This window comes from Oncorhynchus gorbuscha, linkage group LG09 (genome assembly GCF_021184085.1).
Source record: "Oncorhynchus gorbuscha isolate QuinsamMale2020 ecotype Even-year linkage group LG09, OgorEven_v1.0, whole genome shotgun sequence".
Classification (NCBI taxonomy): Eukaryota; Metazoa; Chordata; class Actinopteri; order Salmoniformes; family Salmonidae; genus Oncorhynchus; species Oncorhynchus gorbuscha.
In genome coordinates, this window is record NC_060181.1 from 32,068,436 (window position 1) to 32,095,931 (window position 27,496).

Here is a 27,496-nt window from a genome sequence, read left to right on the forward strand (position 1 = left end):
ATTTACATATTTTTGTTGAGTTATTTCTTTATACGTCTCAGAACTGGCTCAAAAGTATTTATTTTTATTTTGAGCTTTGATTGTTTATCATGTACACGATACAAGCAAAGATCTCTTGCAATTTTTAGAACACTGCAACCAGTCTGCTCTATATACACTCAGGATGACTATTGACTCTCAGTGGGTATTTATGAATATGTACAGTACAGTACCCTCCTTGCTTTCTGAACACACTAGTCATCTTTTTAGTTCCTCATAAACCAATGCATTATTATTTTTCATAAAAAGTAAACCCTATTTCATAGGACAGTTGATTATGAAGAGATATTGTTAACCAGACGAGACCCTTTGATTTCTTCTTTCATCTGTAGAGTAAAAGCATCATAGACGCTAGCAGCCCTTAACAATGCATGGGGATGATACACTGTAGCATAGCGCAAAGATATCAAGGTACTGTATACACGGAGTACACCAAACATTAAGAACACCTTCTTAATATTGAGATGCACCCCTTCCCCCGTTTGTCCCCAGAACCACCACAATTGTGGAAAAAACAACTGTAGCAGCGTTGCAGTTCTTGACACAAACCGGTGCGCCTGGCACCTACTACCATACCACTTTCAAAGGCACCGAAATATTTTGTCTTGCCCATTCACCCTCTGAATGGCACACATACACAATCCCCGTCTCAATTGTCTGAAGGCTTAAAAATCCTTCTTTAACCTGACTCTTCCCCTTCATTTACAAGGGATCATAGCTTTTACCTGGTCAATCTATGTCATGGAAAGAGCAGGTGTTCTTAATGTTTTGTACAGTCAGTGTATAAACAAATGCAATGAAATTGTTTATTTTACAGTTAGCCTATTCCATTTTCACATGATCCCAGATCACTCTAAAATATATTTCCCTATAAATTCTAACCATAGTCTTCTCAAAGGATGACTATGGAGGTATTGCAGAACAATATGTCATGCTGTTTTACATACTGTAGCGCGAGGGGTGGATTGGTCATCCGGCAAATCTGGCAAATGCCAGATGGGCTGGACAATTATTTAATTTGGCAGCCTGTGGGCCTGTTAAGACGTATTTAATTTTTTTACCATGTTTTTCTTTGCTTTGTCCTTTTGTGTTGTAACCCCTACAGGTGCAATAGCCATGTCAATTTACACACTTAGTTTATACCGCATGTACCCGTAGGCATGCAGAGAAATTATCATACTGATCACACAGGATTTGGTAATATTAAAATACACTGCTCAAAAAAAGAAAGGGAACACTAAAATAACACATCCTCGATCTGAATGAATGAAATATTCTTATTAATTACTTTTTTCTTTACATAGTTGAATGTGCTGACAACAAAATCACACAAAAATGATCAATGGAAATCAAATTGATCAACCCATGGAGGTCTAGATTTGGAGTCACACTCAAAATTAAAGTGGAAAACCACACTACAGGCTGACCCAACTTTGATGTAATGTCCTTAAAACGAGTCAAAATGAGGCTCAGTAGTGTGTGTGGCCTCCACGTGCCTGTATGACCTCCCTACAATACCTGGGCATGCTCCTGATGAGGTGGCGGCATGATGTCCCAGATGTACTCAATTGGATTCAGGTCTGGGGAACGGGCGGGCCAGTCCATAGCATCAATGCCTTCCTCTTGCAGGAACTGCTGACACACTCCAGCCACATGAGGTCTAGCATTGTCTTGCATTAGGAGGAACCCAGGGCCAACCACACCAGCATATGGTCTCACAAGGGGTCTGAGGATCTCATCTCGGTACCTAATGGCAGTCAGGCTACCTCTGGCGAGCACATGGAGGGCTGTGCGGCCCCCCAAAGAAATGCCACCCCACACCATGACTGACCCACTGCCAAACCGGTCATGCTGGAGGATGTTGCAGGCAGCAGAACGTTCTCCAGGGCGTCTCCAGACTCTGTCACGTCCGTCACATGTGCTCAGTGTGAACCTGCTTTCATCTGTGAAGAGCACAGGGTGCCAGTGGCGAATTTGCCAATCTTGGTGTTCTCTGACAAATGCCAAACGTCCTACACGGTGTTGGGCTGTAAGCACAACCCCCACCTGTGGACTTCGGGCCCTCATACCACCCTCATGGAGTCTGTTTCTGACCGTTTGAGCAGACACATGCACATTTGTGGCCTGCTGGAGGTCATTTTGCAGGGCTCTGGCAGTGCTCCTCCTGTTCCTCCTTGCACAAAGGCGGAGGTAGCGGTCCTGCTGCGGGTTTGTTGCCCTCCTACGGCCTCCACCACATCTCCTGATGTACTGGCCTGTCTCCTGGTAGCGCCTCCATGCTCTGGACACTACGCTGACAGACACAGCAAACCTTCTTGCCACATCTCGCATTGATTTGCCATCCTGGATGAGCTGCACTACCTGAGCCAGTTGTGTGGGTTGTAGACTCCGTCTCATGCTACCACTAGAGGGAAAGCACCGCCAGCATTCAAAAGTGACCAAAACATCAGCCAGGAAGCATAGGAACTGAGAAGTGGTCTGTGGTCCCCACCTGCAGAACCACTCCTTTATTGGGGGTGTCTTGCTAAATGCCTATAATTTCCACCTGTTTTCTATTCCATTTGCACAACAGCATGTGACATTTATTGTCAATCAGTGTTGCTTCCTAAGTGGACAGTTTGATTTCACAGAAGTGTGATTGACTTAGAGTTACATTGTGTTGTTTAAGTGTTCCCTTTATTTTATTGAGCAGTGTAGATAAGAGAAACAAAAAGAGGTGAGCCTACACCCCCAACCCCCTATTCCAGTCCACCACAGCCCAACATTTCTCAGTTTCTGTTGTCCTAGATTCAGCGGGAAGCTGGTTCCACCATTGGGGTGCCAGGGCATAGACGATCTTAGACTGGGCTGAGCGTAGGGGTGGGAGGGCCAAGAGAACTGAGGTGGCAGAATGGAGTGGGGTGTAGGGTTTGAGCATAGCCTGAAGCATAGCCTGAAGGTAGGAAGGGGCAGTTCCTCTTGCTGTTCCGTAGGTTAGCACCATGGTCTTGTAGTGGATGCGAGCTTCGACTGGAAGCCAGTGGAGTGTGCAGAGAAATGGGTTGACATCAGAGAACTTGGGAAGAACACCAGACGGGCTGCGGGATTCTGGATAAGTATCAGGTGTTTGATAGCACAAGCGGGGAGCACAGGCAACAGTGAGTTGATGTAGTCCGGATGGGAGAGGACAAGTGTCTGGATTAGGACCTGCGCCACATCCTGTGTGAGGTAGGGTCGTATTCTACGGATGTTGTAGAGTATTAACCTGCAGGAGTGAGTCACTGCTTGGATGTTTGCAGAGAACGACAGGGTGTTGTCCAGGCTCATGCCAAGGTTATTTGAACTCTGGGAGGGCGACACTATGGAGTTGTCATCCATGATAGAATGACAGCAGAGAAGATGGTGAGACAGGCAGACAGCACAACAGGGATGCAAACAAAATGTCTAAAGCAGAGACACAGTTATGGTGATGAATTGTATCAAGAGACAGAGGAACAGTTGTAGTGGTGAGTTGTATCTCCAGACAGAGTAACAGTTATAGTGGTGAGTTGTATCTCCAGACAAAGGAACAGTTATAGTGGTGAGTTGTATCTCCAGACAGAGGAACAGTTATAGTGGTGAGTTGTATCTCCAGACAGAGTAACAGTTATAGTGGTGAGTTGTATCTCCAGACAGAGGAACAGTTATAGTGGTGAGTTGTATCTCCAGACAGAGGAACAGTTATAGTGGTGAGTTGTATCTCCAGAGGAACAGTTATAGTGGTGAGTTGTATCTCCAGACAGAGTAACAGTTATAGTGGTGAGTTGTATCTCCAGAGGAACAGTTATAGTGGTGAGTTGTATCTCCAGACAGAGGAACAGTTATAGTGGTGAGTTGTATCTCCAGAGGAACAGTTATAGTGGTGAGTTGTATCTCCAGACAGAGTAACAGTTATAGTGGTGAGTTGTATCTCCAGACAGAGGAACAGTTATAGTGGTGAGTTGTATCTCCAGACAGAGGAACAGTTATAGTGGTGAGTTGTATCTCCAGACAGAGTAACAGTTATAGTGGTGAGTTGTATCTCCAGACAGAGGAACAGTTAGAGTGGTGAGTTGTATCTCCAGACAGAGTAACAGTTATAGTGGTGAGTTGTATCTCCAGACAGAGGAACAGTTGTAGTGGTGAGTTGTATCTCCAGACAGAGGAACAGTTGTAGTGGTGAGTTGTATCTCCAGACAGAGGAACACTTATAGTGGTGAGTTGTATCTCCAGACAGAGGAACAGTTGTAGTGGTGAGTTGTATCTCCAGACAGAGTAACAGTTATAGTGGTGAGTTGTATCTCCAGACAGAGGAACAGTTGTAGTGGTGAGTTGTATCTCCAGACAGAGGAACAGTTGTAGTGGTGAGTTGTATCTCCAGACAGAGGAACACTTATAGTGGTGAGTTGTATCTCCAGACAGAGGAACAGTTGTAGTGGTGAGTTGTATCTCCAGACAGAGTAACAGTTATAGTGGTGAGTTGTATCTCCAGAGGAACAGTTATAGTGCTGAGTTGTATCTCCAGAGGAACAGTTATAGTGGTGGGTTGTATCTCCAGACAGAGGAACAGTTATAGTGGTGAGTTGTATCTCCAGACAGAGTAACAGTTATAGTGGTGAGTTGTATCTCCAGACAGAGGAACAGTTATAGTGGTGAGTTGTATCTCCAGACAGAGGAACAGTTATAGTGGTGAGTTGTATCTCCAGACAGAGGAACAGTTATAGTGGTGAGTTGTATCTCCAGACAGAGGAACAGTTATAGTGGTGAGCTGTATCTCCAGACAGAGGAACAGTTATAGTGGTGAGTTGTATCTCCAGACAGAGGAACACTTATAGTGGTGAGTTGTATCTCCAGACAGAGGAACAGTTGTAGTGGTGAGTTGTATCTCCAGACAGAGTAACAGTTATAGTGGTGAGTTGTATCTCCAGACAGAGTAACAGTTATAGTGGTGAGCTGTATCTCCAGACAGAGGAACAGTTATAGTGGTGAGTTGTATCTCCAGATAGAGGAACAGTTATAGTGGTGAGTTGTATCTCCAGACAGAGGAACAGTTATAGTGGTTAGTTGTATCTCCAGACAGAGGAACAGTTGTAGTGGTGAGTTGTATCTCCAGACAGAAGAACAGTTATAGTGGTGAGTTGTATCTCCAGACAGAGAAACAGTTGTAGTGGTGAGTTGTATCTCCAGACAGAGTAACAGTTATAGTGGTGAGTTGTATCTCCAGACAGAGAAACAGTTGTAGTGGTGAGTTGTATCTCCAGACAGAGTAACAGTTATAGTGGTGAGTTGTATCTCCAGACAGAGGAACAGTTATAGTGGTGAGTTGTAACTCCAGACAGAGGAACAGTTATAGTGGTGAGTTGTATCTCCAGAGGAACAGTAATAGTGGTGAGTTGCATCTCCAGACAGAGGAACAGTTATAGTGGTGAGTTGTATCTCCAGACAGAGGAACAGTTATAGTGGTGAGTTGTATCTCCAGACAGAGGAACAGTTATAGTGGTGAGTTGTATCTCCAGAGGAACAGTTATAGTGGTGAGTTGTATCTCCAGAGGAACAGTTATAGTGGTGAGTTGTATCTCCAGACAGAGGAACAGTTATAGTGGTGAGTTGTATCTCCAGACAGAGGAACAGTTATAGTGGTGAGTTGTATCTCCAGACAGAGGAACAGTTATAGTGGTGAGTTGTATCTCCAGACAGAGGAACAGTTATAGTGGTGAGTTGTATCTCCAGACAGAGGAACAGTTGTAGTGGTGAGTTGTATCTCCAGACAGGAGAACAGTTATAGTTGTGAGTTGTATCTCCAGAGGAACAGTTATAGTGGTGAGTTGTATCTCCAGACAGAGGAACAGTTGTAGTGGTGAGTTGTATCTCCAGACAGAGGAACAGTTATAGTGGTGAGTTGTATCTCCAGACAGGAGAACAGTTATAGTGGTGAGTTGTATCTCCAGAGGAACAGTTATAGTGGTGAGTTGTATCTCCAGACAGAGTAACAGTTATAGTGGTGGGTTGTATCTCCAGACAGAGGAACAGTTGTAGTGGTGAGTTGTATCTCCAGACAGAGTAACAGTTATAGTGGTGAGTTGTATCTCCAGACAGAGGAACAGTTGTAGTGGTGAGTTGTATCTCCAGACAGAGTAACAGTTATAGTGGTGAGTTGTATCTCCAGACAGAGTAACAGTTATAGTGGTGAGTTGTATCTCCAGACAGAGGAACAGTTGTAGTGGTGAGTTGTATCTCCAGACAGGAGAACAGTTATAGTGGTGAGTTGTATCTCCAGAGGAACAGTTATAGTGGTGAGTTGTATCTCCAGACAGAGTAACAGTTATAGTGGTGGGTTGTATCTACAGACAGAGGAACAGTTATAGTTGTGAGTTGTATCTCCAGACAGGAGAACAGTTATAGTGGTGAGTTGTATCTCCAGACAGAGGAACAGTTAGAGTGGTGAGTTGTATCTCCAGACAGAGGGACAGTTATAGTGGTGAGTTGTATCTCCAGACAGAGGAACAGTTATAGTGGTGAGTTGTATCTCCAGAGGAACAGTTATAGTGGTGAGTTGTATCTCCAGACAGAGGGACAGTTATAGTGGTGAGTTGTATCTCCAGACAGAGGAACAGTTATAGTGGTGAGTTGTATTTCCAGAGGAACACTTATAGTGGTGAGTTGTATCTCCAGAGGAACAGTTATAGTGGTGAGTTGTATTTCCAGAGGAACAGTTATAGTGGTGAGTTGTATCTCCAGACAGAGGAACAGTTATAGTGGTGAGTTGTATCTCAAGTGGTGTTTTTACATATTGTATTTGTTTTAAACTGTCACGATTGGCGTAATAACATTTGGACCAAAGCGCAGTGTGATATGGGTTCCACATGTTTATTGAATGAAACGCACAAAAACAATAAAGAATGACCGAAACGTGATGTAAATGAAGTACTCACACGCAAGTACACATACACAAGATCCCACAAAACACAGTGGGGGAATGGCTGCCTAAATATGATCCCCAATCAGAGACCACGATAAACAGCTGATTGGGAACCATACCAGACCAACATAGAAATAAACAACCTAGATTACCCACGCTAGTCTCACCCCGACCTAACCAAAATAGATAATAAAAAGGCTCTCTATGGTCATGACATGAACATGAGCTGGTAAAAAAAAGGAGGAGGACCAGTCACTGGTTCACAAGTGATTGAGAAACGCTGTACTGTACTGCTAAGTCGGTGGTACGTGCAGTGATGTAGTCTAGTGTGGATGAAATGCAGGGCCAAATTCTTGTCCCTGTCTTCCCCTGTTTAGCTGCAATCCTCTCTCCGCTTACACAAATAAATTCTAAGCCACTCTCCCTGTATCACTAATACTTTATCACAACTGTAAATGATTACTCTGTTTTCCAGCTTCTCTGTTTTCCAGCACAAATTGGTATATAACAAGCAGACATGCACAACATGCACAACCCATTCTCCATCGTAGCACAGCAATGAACTGTGCTGCTAGGTGAATATCATAATTCAGGTTGAACTCGCGTTTAACCAGGTAGGTATTTTATTTCATAGCTAAACTTTATTTGTCCGAGAAAACCATACATCTGGAACCTGCTCTCTGGTGTCCTTGCCTGTTTCATATTATTATGAAGCTGTGTTTTTAGAAGATGGATATAAACCTTCTGAACATGAGTCTAAACGGTCGCTTTGGGAAACGCAGCGAGCCACTTCAGTGGCGAAAGCCAAAAGGTGATGTTTGTAGTTCAGGGAGAAAACCCATTGGAGTCACAGCGATCACTCTAGCCCATTGCTACCTGTCAGATTGAACAAATTGAATTTGTCTTCCTTCGGTGGCTTGTTGAGGCTCTAAACAGCGTATTAGCGACCCCACTTATCAAAGCTGTCAAAGCAAATGTGTTTCGCTGCACTCCTTTGAGACACAGATGGGTCTCTAGATGACATTACATCTCCCTTTATTAATGTCATTGTAATTATTTTAGAAAGGGACTAAATGTAGCTCTCACAATCAGCGTGTTTAAGTTAGAGAACACTCTAAATATCTAACCAGAGCTCCCTTTCAAAATAGCTATATTTATCAATAGGACTTACCACATTATGTAAAAAACATATTCAAAAAAATATCGCGCCTACAAAAGTAGTGCACTAAATAGGGAATAGGGTGCCACAGCAGACTGTGTTGAAGATCCTGTAGCTTTCTGTCCTCTGAAAGCCAGGTCATCCATCTACAGCCTCTCTCAGAGAGGACTGAGGTGAACACCTGAGGGATGTCATCATCACCTGTGAGAGGCTTCTCCTTTTTTACGCTAGCCTCTCCGCTACGCTACTAGCCTCCCTGTTAGGGACCCTGTGGGAACTGGCTTTCATGCAGCTGCTGTGTGGCTCCATTAAACGCTGCTGTTGATGCTGGCAGCTTTGTCTCAGAGTGGAGGCCTGAGGAGGATGAAGGGCTCTCATCACATGGCTAGATGAGCACAGCATTATCACTCAAACAGCATGGGCTGTTTCATCCTGACATGGCGGTCATTCTGAGAGGTGTGTGTGAGTGGGTGAGTGGGTGAGTGGGAGTGAGTGAGTGAGTGAGTGAGTGAGTGAGTGAGTGAGAGTGAGTGTAGTATGCACATGGCTCTGTTCTTATTGTTGGATCAGAAAAAGGGAAGTGCAGGTGTCTTTTTCTCCTGGTCTCTCTCTCCCTCTCTCTTTTTTCTTTGGCTCTTTATTGCCTATTGTTAGGACTCTCTATTTATTTACAAGGAACAAATAGGTCACGGATGGTACTGAATTGGATGTCTACTGAAAATCTCTGCTTTGACCTCGACACACCTGCATATTTTTTCCTGGTTTGTCTTTTCAATGAAAACATGCAAGGTGCCAAAATTAATTAGATACAAATTAAAAGACCAAGAACAATCTGCGGGAAATAGCAACCTTAAACAAGTGTAAGTAGAGTCATTGCCTTTTTCAAAAGGAAAGAATAAGGGAATAAAAAGAATTATAAGCACATGGAGATGTGAGCAAGGTCATGTAGCTGACAGATCAGAGCGGTAGGGGTTCGTAGGGGTTCTATAAAATGAAGGGTCATTTGTACTGTAATGTTCTAAAATCATAAATGAGATGTTTGGAGAAGGAAATGTGATCATGGCCCAATTCTGTTATCTCTTCTTGTAGTCACTGTACCATTGACTTATCGGTTCACTTAATTATACTGGTTGCTTTTCATTGTGTAAAAATAAATACGTGAACTGTCAGATGCTTGCTGTCTGGAAGTCAAATGAAAATAGAAAAAAATCCCAGAAGCTAACTGAAAAGAAACCATTATTTGATTGCAGTTGCACAGTATGATCTGGAAATCTCTAGCCCAAATCCAGCAGCACTTACTTTGGGAAACTGTTTGAAGGGTATTAACACTTTCTGTCCCAGCTTCATGTTCTTGTTGATGACCACGTCGATAAACTTCTCCTCTTCTTTTTCTTCTTTTTCTTCATCTTTTTGTAATTTTTCGATTTCTACAGGGAGAAAAAAAAGCAAGACGAGGCAATGACTACAAATGATTAAGACAAAACATTCAAAAAGTGATCAAAGGATCAAAAGATGTTTGTTCCTTTTTTTAAAGGAGTTTGTTGAACTGAAATAATAGCCTTTACGTGTGCCAGTTTGACAGTTGGTTTGTTGTCACTCAGGCTCACACCTTTTTGCTTGCTCAGTCAACTGTGAAATAGGCTCTTCTGGCAATGGTATTAATGAACTGGATATGGTTCATATCATAGTCCTTCATCGTGCTCATTGGATGAAGCTCTCTGTCTGGTTTGTGATATTTTGCAATTTAATAGTAGGTAGATCAAATTTGAGTTTCCCAGACATTTGAATAGCTTTCATGTTTTACCTCATGAAAATTGATAATGAGGGAGTCTGCATGTAGAGAGATGAGTATATCTCCAGGGTATGGAAAATATTGGCTGTCACGGTTCCTCCCGTTTAGAGGGGTAGTCTTTGATGTATTTGAAGATATAACCTTGAAGGTTCAATGAGATGGATAACATCTGTGTTCAGGAGCCAATAAAATGATCATGTAGCGGGGGCTAGGGAGGCCATGAAGGGCCAGGTGGGGGTGGGGAACAGAACCTTCAGGCTAGCATTGGTCAGTGGACAATGTAACTGGGGTAATGGAGGGAGGACTTCAACGGAAACGCACTCATTCTCAATAGACATATACTGCCTAAGCATGATCTCTGAGTGACTAAAAACGTGTAACTTCTGGATTTGTCGCATACAGGCTAATAAAGGGAAGAAATGGAAAGCTGTGTTCAGTTCAGAGTGGCAAACTAAGCTGTCTCCAGATTTGACTTTCTAATTGTTGCATATTATTATCATCGCATCTTAAAATCTTGATTCTCAAATTACATAGGCTGTGAGTTCGTTGGCGGTTTTGGTAAAGCAATCAAATAAATAAGAAAAGGAGACTGTGTCCTGGCTCTATGAAGCTGGACAGCATTAGAATTACAAGAATAAAAATGAAAGACAAAGAAAATTAGTCTTAACTAGGATAACAGATGTATCAGTAAACTGGGATCTCTTCTAAGCCTCAACTCATCCCAGATCCCAGGAGGGAGCAGATTCCTCCCGTTCTGAGGAGAGCCCAGATTAATATTAATGTGACCTCACAACATGGCTTACAGAGAGTCTATTTTAGTTCCTCAATGCTCTGGTTGTCCTCAAGGCAATATTCAGTATCCCGTGGATGAGTCAATGTCTCGTTATTGGTATCAACAGATTTGTAATATGTCCAATGAAAACCCCCAAGGTTCATGGCTATAAGGACAATATCCACACAGTTTAGGTCATCTATAATACCCAGCTGTCTCCTTTAACCAAACAACCTAAACCGCAGTTTTCTGTTTTATTTCCACAGTGGTTCTGTGAATACGTATCAAGAACACAGTTTTCACTGAGTGCCCTCTTCTCCTCTGAACTGGTGGTGACTGTAGCGGTGGATGGAGTTCAACTGGCACTGCCGAGACCCTTGATTCCAAGAAAAAGGTATAATTTGATGGGGTTGTGCTTCTTCGTCCTCCATCAAAGAGGATAGATATGTCATTAAAATTGCATTTACAGCTTCGGTGACGGCTAGGCTCTACACAGTACGGGGCCTGGCCCAGCTGTCTACTCCTCTATTAGACATTGAATCACTTAAGAGAAGCAGCACACTGATTTAGACTACATCCATCCTTCCATTTAAAATGCATTAAGCTGGAGGAGATTTGTAGGATTATGCTTGACTTCTACATCAGGCTGTGAGTGGTGAGGAGTTGAGATGACGGGGTGGAGAGGAGGGTGCGGGGAGGCAATCAGGTTAATACATCCTCTAATGTCACGTTATACAGAGGGTCAATATTACGATGTGATATTGAGAAGATCAGGCAGCAGAGGTCTAATGGCAGTCACATCAAATATTGATCATGCAAACTATGTAGGGAATGCATAGCTTGCATTGGTGGCTAAACTGTGACATTTTCACCAAACTCCTTGAGACTAGTTGATAGATGCATAAGGTTGAAGGTATGACTTTTCTTCCAAACAGGAGGCAACATGCTTCTGGGCAACACTGGTCACACACCACGAGTTTGGCGACTAATGCTTGAACATTCTTCATCTAAATGTGTTCTGAACTGCTCCTTATTCTGTCTTACTGTTGTTTATGTTATGTTTTTCCAAAATAAAGAAATTAGGTCTTTGTAGAAACTTACTCAGGCAGAAAATGTCCACTTTTATGATGGTAAAGCATGTCAGAGCAAATCGTATGCAATGTTTCTGTGATTTAGCATGGACAAAACATTTTGGACTCCTACATTGGACTCCTACATAAGATAGACAAAGTAACTCCACATTCTAACTCAATTTTGAGTCAACTGGAACAGACTGGTGCTTTAGAGTTAACGAAACAAAATAATTGTTCACATTTATTTTAACCTGTTTTCTGTCATAATCTCTTAATCGTTTTCCCAAACATTGCGATGAAGACCTACATATCCTATTTCTGTCTCAACTTAATACTGAAATACCTCCCAGTCAAACAAAAAATATATAAAATATTGTCATGAAACAACATTACAGTATGTGTATATTATAGTAAGAGGAAACAACATTACAGTAGGTGTATATTATAGTAAGAAGAAACAACATTACATTATGTGTATATTATAGTAAGAAGAAACAACATTACAGTATGTGTATATTATAGTAAGAAGAAACAACATTACAGTATGTGTATATTATAGTAAGAAGAAACAACATTACAGTATGTGTATATTATAGTAAGAAGAAACAACATTACATTATGTGTATATTATAGTAAGAAGAAACAACATTACAGTATGTGTATATTATAGTAAGAAGAAAAACATTACAGTATGTGTATATTATAGTAAGAAGAAAAACATTACAGTATGTGTATATTATAGTAAGAAGAAACAATATTACAGTATGTGTATGTTATAGTAAGAAGAAACAACATTACAGTATGTGTATGTTATAGTAAGAAGAAAAAACATTACAGTATGTGTATATTATAGTAAGAAGAAACAACATTAGTAAGAAACACACAATATAACTGGTCTGTAGGTTTGAGCAGCATGATCTGCCAGGTTACAGATCAATACCAGGGCTACCTGCTGTCATTTCAATGTGTCACAGTCCTGTGTTAGCCCAGTATTTGATGTAGACGCTATTTTCCCCTAAAATTGCCCCCTGCTCGTGACTCTCTGTAGATTTCCATGACAACTGACAGACTGTGATGAAAAGCGCCATATTCTGGGTTTCAGTCTGTTAAGTGGTTACCTGCAACCTTCAGGCGACATTCTGTGGCCAAGAGAACCGCATATTAACACTGAGGGAATTCAACTAATTTCTCTCTGTCCTTTCAGACAGACAGGACTCTTAGGGCTACAGCACAGGGGGAAAAAACTGACATTAAATTGACATTTCAAATAAAAGAGTTCAAATGAACTGTTGTTGTTTTTTTTAATATATATATATTTTTTATTAAAAGTGATGTTTTAGTTCTGCAATGGAGAAAATGATTCTTACATTTGGCTGTTAAGTGAAATTAAGGACCAAATGAAAATAAATGCTAGAACAGGAACTTCATGTCATTATTCTGTAATGTTCTGAAGCAAAGCCGTAATGAACTGTGTAACACTAGAACAAGCCTGGTCAGTTTCCTCACAACAGGAGACCAGGCTCTCCTCGCCTCAGTTCATTAAATCAATCTCAGACAGAATTCCCACTAAAATACATTTACTTTTACATTGTCAACACCTCCTTCTCCGTTTGTCAGAGGACCCTTGCATGTCTTTGTTCCCTTGCATGTCACAGCATGCCTTTGTTCTATTCCTAATACGACCACAAATTCAGTGTGAGTCAGGATATCAGGCTGTGACCCTAGAAAGAGAAAGAGCTCAGCTCAGACCCTCCAACTACGCAGGGCTGTCTCAGCTCAAAACTTAGACCATCACACAGGGTTGTCTCAGCTCAAAACTTAGACCATCACACAGGGTTGTCTCAGCTCAAAACTTAGACCATCACACAGGGTTGTCTCAGCTCAAAACTTAGACCATCACACAGGGCTGTCTCAGCTCAATACTCAGACCATCACACAGGGCTGTCTCAGCTCAAAACTTAGACCATCACACAGGGCTGTCTCAGCTCAATACTCAGACCATCACACAGGGCTGTCTCAGCTCAAAACTTAGACCATCACACAGGGCTGTCTCAGCTCAATACTCAGACCATCACACAGGGTTGTCTCAGCTCAAAACTTAGACCATCACACAGGGTTGTCTCAGCTCAAAACTTAAACCATCACACAGGGCTGTCTCAGCTCAATACTCAGACCATCACACAGGGCTGTCTCAGCTCAATACTCAGACCATCACACAGGGTTGTCTCAGCTCAACACTCAGACCATCACACAGGGCTGTCTCAGCTCAATGCTCAGACCATCACACAGGGCTGTCTCAGCTCAATACTCAGACCATCACACAGGGTTGTCTCAGCTCAATACTCAGACCATCACACAGGGCTGTCTCAGCTCAACACTCAGACCATCACACAGGGCTGTCTCAGCTCAAAACCTAGACCATCACACAGGGTTGTCTCAGCTCAAAACTTAGACCATCACACAGGGCTGTCTCAGCTCAACACTCAGACCATCACACAGGGCTGTCTCAGCTCAAAACCTAGACCATCACACAGGGTTGTCTCAGCTCAACACTCAGACCATCACACAGGGTTGTCTCAGCTCAATACTCAGACCATCACACAGGGCTGTCTCAGCTCAATACTCAGACCATCACACAGGGCTGTCTCAGCTCAATATTCAGACCATCACACAGGGCTGTCTCAGCTCAACACTCAGACCATCACACAGGGTTGTCTCAGCTCAATACTCAGACCATCACACAGGGCTGTCTCAGCTAAATATTCAGACCATCACACAGGGCTGTCTCAGCTCAATACTCAGACCATCACACAGGGCTGTCTCAGCTCAATACTCAGACCATCACACAGGGCTATCTCAGCTCAATACTCTGACCATCACACAGGGCTGTCTCAGCTCAATATTCAGACCATCACACAGGGCTGTCTCAGCTCAATACTCAGACCATCACACAGGGCTATCTCAGCTCAATACTCTGACCATCACACAGGGTTGTCTCAGCTCAACACTCATGCCACCCGCCAACGCTGTCCTGAAATCTCCATTTCACTCTGGCTCCTTGACAAGGTCAGACTGGCGGCAGGAATTCATCTCAGCCCCCAATCTGGAGATTAAATTCTCCTTGCCCGGCCCAGCTCTGGGCCCTCCCTTTCCTTCTCTCCCTCTCGGTTTCTCTCCTTTTCTCACTGCTGCCCTTTCCCTCTCTCTCCCTATCTCCCATGCCCTCCCAGACCCTCTCTCCCTGCAGCCCCCCCCCCCCCCCCCCCCCCTATTTCCCTCTATCCCTCACTCCCTGTCTCTCCCTGTCTCTCCCCTGGCCCCTGGCAGCTGGGTACTCTGCTGTGAGGTAAGTAACGTGCCCAGACCTGCTTACAGCCAGCAGTTAATGTCTAGGATTAAGGCTGAGAGCACTCCCTCCCTGCAGCACCTGGCAGTCCAGCTATGGTAAGAATGAGACTGAGAGACCCTCCACCACTGCAGTGGGCCCCTTTCAATTTAGCAGCCTGACCGTTGGCATTAGGAATAAACCCAGCTAACCTGGGCCTCTGTTCTCCATTCAGATCTTCTCTCTGATTTCAACCCCCTAATCATTCTCATAGATATGAGAGAGTATTTAGGGATACAGTTATCTTTGGCCTGCCCCACCCTGCCTTAAATATATTGTGGAAACACATCTGTCATGTTTGTCATTTATTATCATGTCTTGTCCCTGTGCTCCCCATGCTATTCGTTTCCCTCTGCTGGTCTTATTTGGTTCTTTCCCTCCTTCTATCCCTCTCTCTCCCCCTCCCTCTCTCACTCTCTCGCTCTCTCTTCTCTCTATCGTTCCGTTCCTGCTCCCAGCTGTTCCTATTCCCCTAATCATCATTTAGTCTTCCCACACCTGTTCCCGATCCTTTCCCCTGATTAGAGTCCCTATTTATTCCTTTGTGATCCGTTCCTGTCCCGTCGGTTCCTTGTTTTGTATTCACCATGCTGTGATTGTGTTTCGCCCTGTCCTGTCGTGTTTTTTGCCTTCATCAGATGCTGCGTGTGAGCAGGTGGCTCTATCAACTACGGCCTGCGCCTACCCGGTTTACCTGCAGTCTGTGGCCGCTTCTCTAGTTATTCCCCTCTACAGACTAGAGGATTTTTGTTATTCCCTGTTTGGATTTAAATAAACTCTGTTTCTGTTAAGTCGCTTTTGGGTCCTCTTTCACCTGCATGACAGAAGGAACCGACCAAGGAATGGACCCAGCGACTTCAGACGCTCGTTACACTGCCGTCGAGATCCAAGGAGCCATGCTCGGCAGACACGAGCAGGAATTGTCTGCTGCTCGCCATGCCGTGGAGAACCTGGCCGCTCAGGTTTCCGACCTCTCTGGACAGTTCCAGAGTCTACGTCTCGTGCCACCTGTTACTTCCTGGCCTGCCGAGCCTCCAGAACCTAGGGTTAATAACCCACCTTGCTACTCCGGGCAGCCCACTGAGTGCCGCTCCTTTCTCACGCAGTGTGAGATTGTGTTCTCTCTCCAACCCAACACATACTCTAGAGAGAGAGCTCGGGTTGCTTACGTCATTTCACTCCTTACTGGCCGGGCTCGAGAATGGGGCACAGCTATCTGGGAGGCAAGGGCTGATTGCTCTAACAAATTCCAGAACTTTAAAGAGGAGATGATTCGGGTTTTTGACCGTTCAGTTTTTGGTGGGGAGGCTTCTAGGGCCCTGGCTTCCTTATGCCAAGGTGAACGGTCCATAACGGATTATTCCATTGAGTTTCGCACTCTTGCTGCCTCTAGTGAGTGGAACGAGCCGGCGCTGCTCGCTCGTTTTCTGGAGGGACTCCACGCAGTGGTTAAGGATGAGATTCTCTCCGGGAGGTTCCTTCAGATGTGGACTCTTTGATTGCTCTCGCCATCCGCATAGAACGACGGGTAGATCTTCGTCACCGGGCTCGTGGAAGAGAGCTCGCATCAACGGTGTTTCCCTGCTCCGCATCGCAACCATCTCCCTCCTCTGGCTTTGAGACTGAGCCCATGCAGCTGGGAGGGATTCGCATCTCGAATAAGGAGAGGGAACGGAGGATCACCAACCGCCTGTGCCTCTATTGCGGAGTTGCTGGACATTTTGTTAATTCATGTCCAGTAAAGCCAGAGCTCATCTGTAAGCGGAGGGCTACAGGTGAGCGCAACTACTCAAGTCTCTCCATCAAGGTCCTGTACTACTTTGTCGGTCCACCTACGCTGGACCGGTTCGGGTGCTACATGTAGTGCCTTGATAGACTCTGGGGCTGAGGGTTGTTTCATGGACGAAGCATGGGTTCGGAAACATGACATTCCTTTCAGAGAGTTAGATAAGCCTACGCCCATGTTCGCCTTAGATGGTAGTCATCTTCCCAGTATCAGATTTGAGACACTACCTTTAACCCTCACAGTATCTGGTAACCACAGTGAGACTATTTCTTTTTTGATTTTCCGTTCACCGTTTACACCTGTTGTTTTGGGTCATCCCTGGCTAGTATGTCATAATCCTTCTATTAATTGGTCTAGTAATTCTATCCTATCCTGGAACGTTTCTTGTCATGTGAAGTGTTTAATGTCTGCCATCCCTCCCGTTTCTTCTGTCCCTACTTCTCAGGAGGAACCTGGCGATTTGACAGGAGTGCCGGAGGAATATCATGATCTGCGCACGGTCTTCAGTCGGTCCCGAGCCAACTCCCTTCCTCCTCACCGGTCGTATGATTGTAGTATTGATCTCCTTCCGGGGACCACTCCTCCTCGAGGTAGACTATACTCTCTGTCGGCTCCCGAACGTAAGGCTCTCGAGGATTATTTATCTGTGTCTCTTGACGCCGGTACCATAGTGCCTTCTTCTTCTCCGGCCGGGGCGGGGTTCTTTTTTGTTAAGAAGAAGGACGGTACTCTGCGCCCCTGCGTGGATTATCGAGGGCTGAATGACATAACGGTTAAGAATCGTTATCCGCTTCCCCTTATGTCATCAGCCTTCGAGATTCTGCAGGGAGCCAGGTGCTTTACTAAGTTGGACCTTCGTAACGCTTACCATCTCGTGCGCATCAGAGAGGGGGACGAGTGGAAAACGGCGTTTAACACTCCGTTAGGGCATTTTGAGTACCGGGTTCTGCCGTTCGGTCTCGCCAATGCGCCAGCTGTTTTTCAGGCATTAGTTAATGATGTTCTGAGAGACATGCTGAACATTTTTGTTTTTGTCTATCTTGACGATATCCTGATTTTTTCTCCGTCACTCGAGATTCATGTTCAGCACGTTCGACGTGTTCTACAGCGCCTTTAGAGAATTGTCTCTACGTAAAGGCTGAGAAGTGCTCTTTTCATGTCTCCTCCGTTACTTTTCTCGGTTCCGTTATTTCCGCTGAAGGCATTCAGATGGATTCCGCTAAGGTCCAAGCTGTCAGTGATTGGCCCGTTCCAAGGTCACGTGTCGAGTTGCAGCGCTTTTTAGGTTTCGCTAATTTCTATCGGCGTTTCATTCGTAATTTCGGTCAAGTTGCTGCCCCTCTCACAGCTCTTACTTCTGTCAAGACGTGTTTTAAGTGGTCCGGTTCCGCCCAGGGAGCTTTTGATCTTCTAAAAGAACGTTTTACGTCCGCTCCTATCCTCGTTACTCCTGACGTCACTAGACAATTCATTGTCGAGGTTGACGCTTCAGAGGTAGGCGTGGGAGCCATTCTATCCCAGCGCTTCCAGTCTGACGATAAGGTTCATCCTTGCGCTTATTTTTCTCATCGCCTGTCGCCATCTGAGCGCAACTATGATGTGGGTAACCATGAACTGCTCGCCATCCGCTTAGCCCTAGGCGAATGGCGACAGTGGTTGGAGGGGGCGACCGTTCCTTTTGTCGTTTGGACAGACCATAAGAACCTTGAGTACATCCGTTCTGCCAAACGACTTAATGCCCGTCAAGCTCGTTGGGCGTTGTTTTTCGCTCGTTTCGAGTTTGTGATTTCTTACCGTCCGGGTAGCAAGAACACCAAGCCTGATGCCTTATCCCGTCTGTTTAGTTCTTCTGTGGCTTCTACTGATCCCGAGGGGATTCTTCCTTATGGGCGTGTTGTCGGGTTAACAGTCTGGGGAATTGAAAGACAGGTTAAGCAAGCACTCACGCACACTGCGTCGCCGCGCGCTTGTCCTAGTAACCTCCTTTTCGTTCCTGTTTCCACTCGTCTGGCTGTTCTTCAGTGGGCTCACTCTGCCAAGTTAGCTGGTCATCCCGGTGTTCGAGGCACTCTTGCGTCTATTCGCCAGCGCTTTTGGTGGCCGACTCAGGAGCGTGACACGCGCCGTTTCGTGGCTGCTTGTTCGGACTGCGCGCAGACTAAGTCGGGTAACTCTCCTCCTGCCGGTCGTCTCAGACCGCTCCCATTCCTTCTCGACCATGGTCTCACATTGCCTTAGACTTCATTACCGGTCTGCCTTTGTCTGCGGGGAAGACTGTGATTCTGACGGTTGTCGATAGGTTCTCTAAGGCGGCACATTTCATTCCCCTCGCTAAACTTCCTTCCGCTAAGGAGACGGCACAAATCATTATTGAGAATGTATTCAGAATTCATGGCCTCCCGTTAGACGCCGTTTCAGACAGAGGCCCGCAATTCACGTCACAGTTTTGGAGGGAGTTCTGTCGCTTGATTGGTGCGTCCGTCAGTCTCTCTTCCGGGTTTCATCCCCAGTCTAACGGTCAAGCAGAGAGGGCCAATCAGACGATTGGTCGCATACTACGCAGCCTTTCTTTCAGAAACCCTGCGTCTTGGGCAGAACAGCTCCCCTGGGCAGAATACGCTCACAATTCGCTTCCTTCGTCTGCTACCGGGTTATCTCCGTTTCAGAGTAGTCTGGGTTACCAGCCTCCTCTGTTCTCATCCCAGCTTGCCGAGTCCAGCGTTCCTCCGCTCAAGCGTTTGTCCAACGTTGTGAGCGCACCTGGAGGAGGGTGAGGTCTGCACTTTGCCGTTACAGGGCACAGACGGTGAGAGCCGCCAATAAACGCAGGATTAAGAGTCCAAGGTATTGTTGCGGCCAGAGAGTGTGGCTTTCCACTCGCAACCTTCCTCTTACGACAGCTTCTCGTAAGTTGACTCCGCGGTTCATTGGTCCGTTCCGTGTCTCCCAGGTCGTCAATCCTGTCGCTGTGCGACTGCTTCTTCCGCGACATCTTCGTCGCGTCCATCCTGTCTTCCATGTCTCCTGTGTTAAGCCCTTTCTTCGCACCCCCGTTCGTCTTCCCTCCCCCTCCCGTCCTTGTCGAGAGCGCACCTATTTACAAGGTACATAAGATCATGGACATGCGTTCTCGGGACGGGGTCACCAATACCTAGTGGATTGGGAGGGTTACGGTCCTGAGGAGAGGAGTTGGGTTCCGTCTCGGGACGTGCTGGACCGTTCACTCATCGATGATTTCCTCCGTTGCCGCCAGGATTCCTCCTCGAGTGCGCCAGGAGGCGCTCGGTGAGTGGGGGGTACTGTCATGTTTGTCATTTATTATCATGTCTTGTCCCTGTGCTCCCCATGCTATTCGTTTCCCTCTGCTGGTCTTATTTGGTTCTTTCCTCCTTCTATCCCTCTCTCTCCCCCTCCCTCTCTCACTCTCTCGCTCTCTCTTCTCTCTATCGTTCCGTTCCTGCTCCCAGCTGTTCCTATTCCCCTAATCATCATTTAGTCTTCCCACACCTGTTCCCGATCCTTTCCCCTGATTAGAGTCCCTATTTATTCCTTTGTGATCCGTTCCTGTCCCGTCGGTTCCTTGTTTTGTATTCACCATGCTGTGATTGTGTTTCGCCCTGTCCTGTCGTGTTTTTTGCCTTCATCAGATGCTGCGTGTGAGCAGGTGGCTCTATCAACTACGGCCTGCGCCTACCCGAAGCGACCTGCAGTCTGTGGCCGCTTCTCTAGTTATTCCCCTCTACAGACTAGAGGATTTTTGTTATTCCCTGTTTGGATTTAAATAAACTCTGTTTCTGTTAAGTCGCTTTTGGGTCCTCTTTCACCTGCATGACAACATCTGCATAACAAAAGAAAATGCAGAATTATAATTCATTATTTGACTATGAACTTGACAGGGGTATAACGGTTTGATGGATTCTGTTTTTTAAAATAAATTGTTTAACATTTCAGAATGTTATTGATTTTTACAGCTATAAAGCATTTAGAGATTTCCTTGTCATGGCAACAAGAAGATAAATGACATTTTCTTTCTTATCTAACTGGATGAGTTACATTTAAAAAAAAAATGTATTTCCTTACAACAGTCTGGGGAGCCTTCTGAATATTCAAATTCAGAAGAGTCAGAAACATGAAAGGATTTGCATTTGGCTTATGAGTTCCTATTTCTCATCCTCAATCAAACCCAACGCTCAGATACTCATCTCTGTCTCCTCAGCTCATACTTATGTCCTTTATAAAAACAGAGGGCATTATACTCCGTTTAAACATACAGTGCATCCAGAAAGTATTCACACCCCTTGACTTTTTCCACATTTTGATGTATTATAGTGTGAATTTAAAATGGATCAAATTGAGATTTTTTTTTCTCACACAACTAACTCAATACCCCATTATGTCAAAGTCTTGGGTCAATAAGTATTCAAACTCTTTGTAATGGCAAGTCTAAATAAGTTCAAGAGAAAAATTTGTGCTTAACAAGTCATCAAATAAGTTGCATGGACTCAATCCAATAATAGTGTTTAACATGATTTCTGAATGACTACCTCGTCTCTGTACCCCACACATACAAGTATATGTAAGTTCCCACGGTTGAGCAGTGACATTCAAACACAGATTCAACCACAAAGACCCGGGAGGTTTCCCAATGCCTCACAAAGAAGTGCACCTTTTGGTAGATGTTTTTATTTTATTTTTTATAAACAGACACTGAATATCCTTTTGAGCATGGTGAAGTTATTGATTGCACTTTGGATGGTGTATCAATACACCCAGTCACTACAAAGATACAGGCATCTTTTCTAACTCAGTTGCCGGAGAGAAAAGAAACCATTCAGGGATTGGGCCAATGGGGACTTTATAACAGTTACAGAGTTTAATGGCTTAGGAAAAAACTGAGGATGGATCAACATTTTAGTTAGTCCCCAATACTAATCTAACTGACAGAGAAAAAAAGGAACCCCGTACAGAATACAAATATTTCAAAACATGCATCATGTTTGCAACAAGGCAGTAAAGCAATCCTGCAAAAAATGTAGAAAAGCAATGAACTTTTCGTCTGGAATACCAGGGTTATGTTTGGGGCAAATCAAATTCAACAAATTATTGAGTAACACTCTCCATATTTTCAAGCATAGTGGTGGCTGCATCATGTTTGTCATGTTTTGTCATTTATTATCATGTCTTGTCCCTGTGCTCCCCATTCTATTCGTTTCCCTCTGCTGGTCTTATTAGGTTCTTTCCCTCTTTCTATCCCTCTCTCTCCCCCTCCCTCTCTCACTCTCTCGCTCTCTCTTCTCTCTATCGTTCCGTTCCTGCTCCCAGCTGTTCCTATTCCCCTAATCATCATTTAGTCTTCCCACACCTGTTCCCGATCCTTTTCCCTGATTAGAGTCCCTATTTCTCTCCTTGTTATTCGTTTCTGCCCTGTCGGTTCCTTGTCTAGAATTCACCGTGCTGTGTTTGTGTATCGCCCTGTCGTGTCGTGTTTTCCTCAGATGCTGCGTGGTGAGCAGGTGTCTGAGTCTGTCTGGTTCAAGTGCCTTCCCGAGGCAACCTGCTGTTCACCTGCTGTTCAAGATCGAGTCTCCAGTTTGTCCTCGTCATTTCGAGTGAAAGTTGTGTTTTTTTGATTGTATTTACTTTACTGGATTAAAGACTCTGTTTTCGCCAAGTCGCTTTTGGGTCCTCTTTCACCAGCATGACAATGTTTTGGGTATGCTTTTAAAAGTTAACGACTGGGGAGGTTTTCAGGATAAAACCATTTATGGAATGGATCTAAGCAGAGGCAAAATCCTAGAGGAGAACCTGGTTCAGTTTGATTTCCACCAGACACTGGGAGGTGAATTCCCCTTTCATCAAGACAATAACCTAAAACACAAGGACAAATCTATTCTGGAGTTGCTTACCAAGAAGACAGTGGATGTTCCTGAGTTGCCAAATGGTTGTCTAGCAATGATCAACAACCAGTTTGACAGACCTTGAAGAATTTTGAAAAGAATAATGGGCAAATGTTGCACAAAGGGGTTTCTACAAAGTATTGACTCCGAGGTGTGAAATGTTTTAAAACATGCTTTCAATTTGTCATTATGGTGTAGTTTGTGTAGATTGGTGATCAAAAAAATATATTGAATTCATTTTGAATTCTGACTGTAACACAACAAAATTTGCAATAAGTATGTAACGGCGTTCGTCTGTTGAAGAAAGAGAGTCGGACCGAAATGCAGCGTGTTGGTTACTCATGCCTTTAATGAAAGAAAGAGTCGGACCGAAATGCAGCGTGTTGGTTACTCATGACTTTAATGAAAGAAAGAGTCGGACCGAAATGCAGCGTGTTGGTTACTCATGACTTTAATGAAAGAAAGAGTCGGACCGAAATGCAGCGTGTTGGTTACTCATGACTTTAATGAAAGAAAGAGAGTCGGACTGCAGCGTGTTGGTTAATGAAATGAAAGAAAGAGTCGGACCGAAATGCAGCGTGTTGGTTACTCATGACTTTAATGAAAGAAAGAGTCGGACCGAAATGCAGCGTGTTGGTTACTCATGACTTTAATGAAAGAAAGAGTCGGACCGAAATGCAGCGTGTTGGTTACTCATGACTTTAATGAAAGAAAGAGAGTCGGACCGAAATGCAGCGTGTTGGTTACTCATGACTTTAATGAAAGAAAGAGTCGGACCGAAATGCAGCGTGTTGGTTACTCATGACTTTAATGAAAGAAAGAGAGTCGGACCGAAATGCAGCGTGTTGGTTACTCATGACTTTAATGAAAGAAAGAGTCGGACCGAAATGCAGCGTGTTGGTTACTCATGACTTTAATGAAAGAAAGAGTCGGACCGAAATGCAGCGTGTTGGTTACTCATGACTTTAATGAAAGAAAAACGCGGTACATGAAATAACTGAAACTAAATGCAAAAACAACAGAAGGGAACGTGAAACTAATTACAGCCTATCTGGTGACTACAACACAGAGACAGGTACAATCACCCACGAAATACAAAGCGAAACTATGGCTCCCTAAATACGGTTCCCAATCAGAGACAACGATAAGCACCTGACTCTGATTGAGAATCGCCTCAGGCAGCCAAGCCTAACAACACCCCTAATCAGCCGCGATCCCAAATAATACAAACCCCAATACGAAAACAACATATAAACCCATGTCACACCCTGGCCTACCCAAACATATAACAAAAACACAAAATACAATGACCAAGGCGTAACAAAGTAAAGGGATATGAACACTTTCATAAGGTGCTGTATCATGATGTTCTGACAAGTCAGGTCTCCTACCAGTTCATATACAGCACCAGTCAAAGGTTTGGACACACCAACTCATTCAAGGGTTTTTCTTTATTTTCACTATTTAATACATTGTAGAAGAATAGTGAAGACATCAAAACTATGAAATAACACTTGGAATCATGTAGTAACCAAAAAGGTGTTAAACAAATTAAAATATATTTTACATTTTAGATTCTTCAAAGTAGCCACCCTTTGCCTTGATGACAGCTTTGCACACTCTTGGAATTCACTCAACCAGCTTCATGGGTAGTCACCTGGAATGCATTTCGATTAACAGGTGTGGCTTGTTAACAGTTAATTTGTGGAATTCCTTTCCTTCTTAATGAGCAGTTGTGTTGTGACAAGGTAGGGTTGGTTTAAAATACCAAGTTCATGTTATCATTATTTGTTTGGGTTGTTTAAACTACAGAATAATCCAATTCCTTTGCTGCATCCCCTGGAAGCAGATAAAACAAGGAATCCAATAACTGCCACTAATATATTGCTTAGAGTTAACATGCTTCCCAAATGGCACCTTATTCCCTACATAATGCACTACTTTTGACCAGGGCCCATAGGGAATAGGGTGCCATATAGGGTGGGACCCATGCAGTACTAACTCTGAACAATATCCCTTGACTGGTAGACTAATTGTGAACTCCGAACTCTGTCATGGAAATACCTTGTCTGATTAAACCGTGTTCTTCAGAAGGACAGTGGGTTTCTCAGCCTGCTAAATTGACAGCATTTTAATCCCCATGAACATTACGTTACATGTGGCCCCAGCCAGTGTGACAGTCTTCTACTGTCACAAACAATCTGGGTTAAAAGTCTAAGTAGTTCCAATAACCTCTGACCTGCATGGCAATGCAGACTCAAATATCTCCTTGTTGACGGCCTCAATCCACTTAAGACAAAAATAATAACAATAGTTCAAGGAAGGCCCTAAAAGAAAACAAACAAACCACGAAATACAAACACACACACACACGCACGCACGCACGCACGCACGCACACACACACACACACACACACACACACACACACACACACACACACACACACACACACACACACACACACACACACACGCTCACACACGCTCACACACGCACACACACGCGCTCACACACGCACACACACACGCTCACACACACGCTCACACACACGCACACACACACACACACACGCACACACGCACACACGCACACACACGCACACACACGCTCACACACACACACACACACACACACACACACACACACACACACACACACACACACACACACACACACACACACACACACACACACACACACACACACACACACACACACACACACACACACACACACACACGCACACGCACACACATACACACACACGCTCACACACACACACACACACACGCTCACACACGCACACACACACGCTCACACAGGCACAAGTTATGTCCCCAGACACTTTGTTATAAGACTGCCTCGGTTGCATATTCAACAACAAACCATTATGCAAGATGTTTTGTTAACTAAAATACCTGACACACATTTTAGAAAACCACTTTCAGAGTATATTCTACAGTATGTGTCATTTATGTCTTATCTGTAGCCCGTTATTAATATTTCTAATATTGATATATAGTATTTTTTTTAACTCAAAATGTAATACATTTCAAAACGATCTCTGACATGATATTGGTGTCTTTTCTTTTAAAGCCCATTACCATGTGTCAGGTGTATAAAGCAGATTTCAATGTAGATTTGTTTAAGTCTACGTAGAAACACTCCGTGTGACCCTGATTTAGCCCACTGCAGTAAACGGTTAAGTGAAATACCAGGAGAGACTTCACAGATACTAAGAAACCCTATGCAGTTATAAGCATGCCAGTAAACTGCATCACCTACACTACATTTAACTCAAATTTAAACAGTTAGTTTCTCCGACATTGCAGCAGTCAGACTGCAGCGCACAGGCTCGTTCCTCAAACGTGTTATATAGGTTAATGGGATTCTCTATGCATAATTCACAAATATTCTGTTCATAAAATATTCTGTTTTCCCACAAAACAATAGATTAGCAGAAAAGGAAGCTGCTCTGGAGAAACCTCTACCCAGCGTGATAAAGCACCCATGTAGAGAACATCTGGGGTTCAGGTAGCTAGTTAGGTATACCTTGCTGTATTAAAGGCATGAAGGCCAGGCTTCCTGTGGAGTTGAAGAATACAGGGATGCAGAAGCAGAAGGCTGGAATGATGGTCTCCCACTCCAATGAGATGCTAACCCCCCCACCACCACCATAACACACACACACGCATGCACACACACACTCCAAATAGATGCTATTGAAGCTTCACCCTATACCTGCCCTCTCTGTCCGCTCACACATGTCCTGCCCCTTCCGCCCTCTGCACCCATGCATGTCCTGCCCATTTGATGTCTGCATCAGCACATTTGTTTCTCCCGCCGTCCAATCCTAGACACACTAGACTACCTCCACTTTGAAGGTGTCTGATTAAAAATGTTTATTAGGAGGTTGTGGAGCAGTAAGATGTGAGTTGACGTGAGCCGTCCTGGGGAAGGGACCAGGAGTCTTTCTCCTGTCAGATTTACTCTAAAATGAACCACTATCTCTGTGTGGCTATCCAGAACAAGAACCCAGAAGCCTGCCCATGGTTCCTTATGGCAACATTGTAAACACTGATGCTGGTCCAACATAGGAAAATAAACATATAACAGACACTAAACTACAGCAGTGGAATGTGAACAGATTCTGAGGAAATAACACACTTTGCATGTTGATATGTTATAGTGAGTGAGAAAACTTATTCTGTACTGTACCAACCTCTGTATTATACTGTATCAACATCTGTATTATACTGTACCAACCTCTGTATTATACTGTATCAACATCTGTATTATACTGTACCAACCTCTGTATTATACTGTATCAACATCTGTATTATACTGTACCAACCTCTGTATTGTAATGTACCAACCTCTGTATTGTACTGTACCAACCTCTGTATTGTACTGTACCAACCTCTGTATTATACTGTATCAACATCTGTATTATACTGTATCAACATCTGTATTATACTGTATCAACATCTGTATTGTACTGTACCAACCTCTGCATTGTACTGTACCAACCTCTGTATTATACTGTATCAACATCTGTATTGTACTGTACAAACCTCTGTATTATACTGTACCAACTTCTGTATTATACTGTATCAACATCTGTATTATACTGTACCAACCTCTGTATTATACTGTATCAACATCTGTATTATACT

At 44.1% G+C, this 27,496-nt stretch overlaps 1 protein-coding gene across 2 annotated transcripts in view; it reads right to left on the minus strand.

The window, feature by feature from the left end:
• The window catches only part of khdrbs3 (KH domain containing, RNA binding, signal transduction associated 3), a 177,932-nt gene that overhangs the window by 92,960 nt on the left and 57,476 nt on the right, over window positions 1-27,496 (minus strand). For both annotated transcript variants that reach the window (XM_046360875.1, XM_046360874.1), the window contains exon 2: window positions 9,414-9,541. In XM_046360875.1, the coding sequence (XP_046216831.1) occupies window positions 9,414-9,541 (128 nt within the window). The remainder of the gene's footprint in view (window positions 1-9,413; window positions 9,542-27,496) is intronic.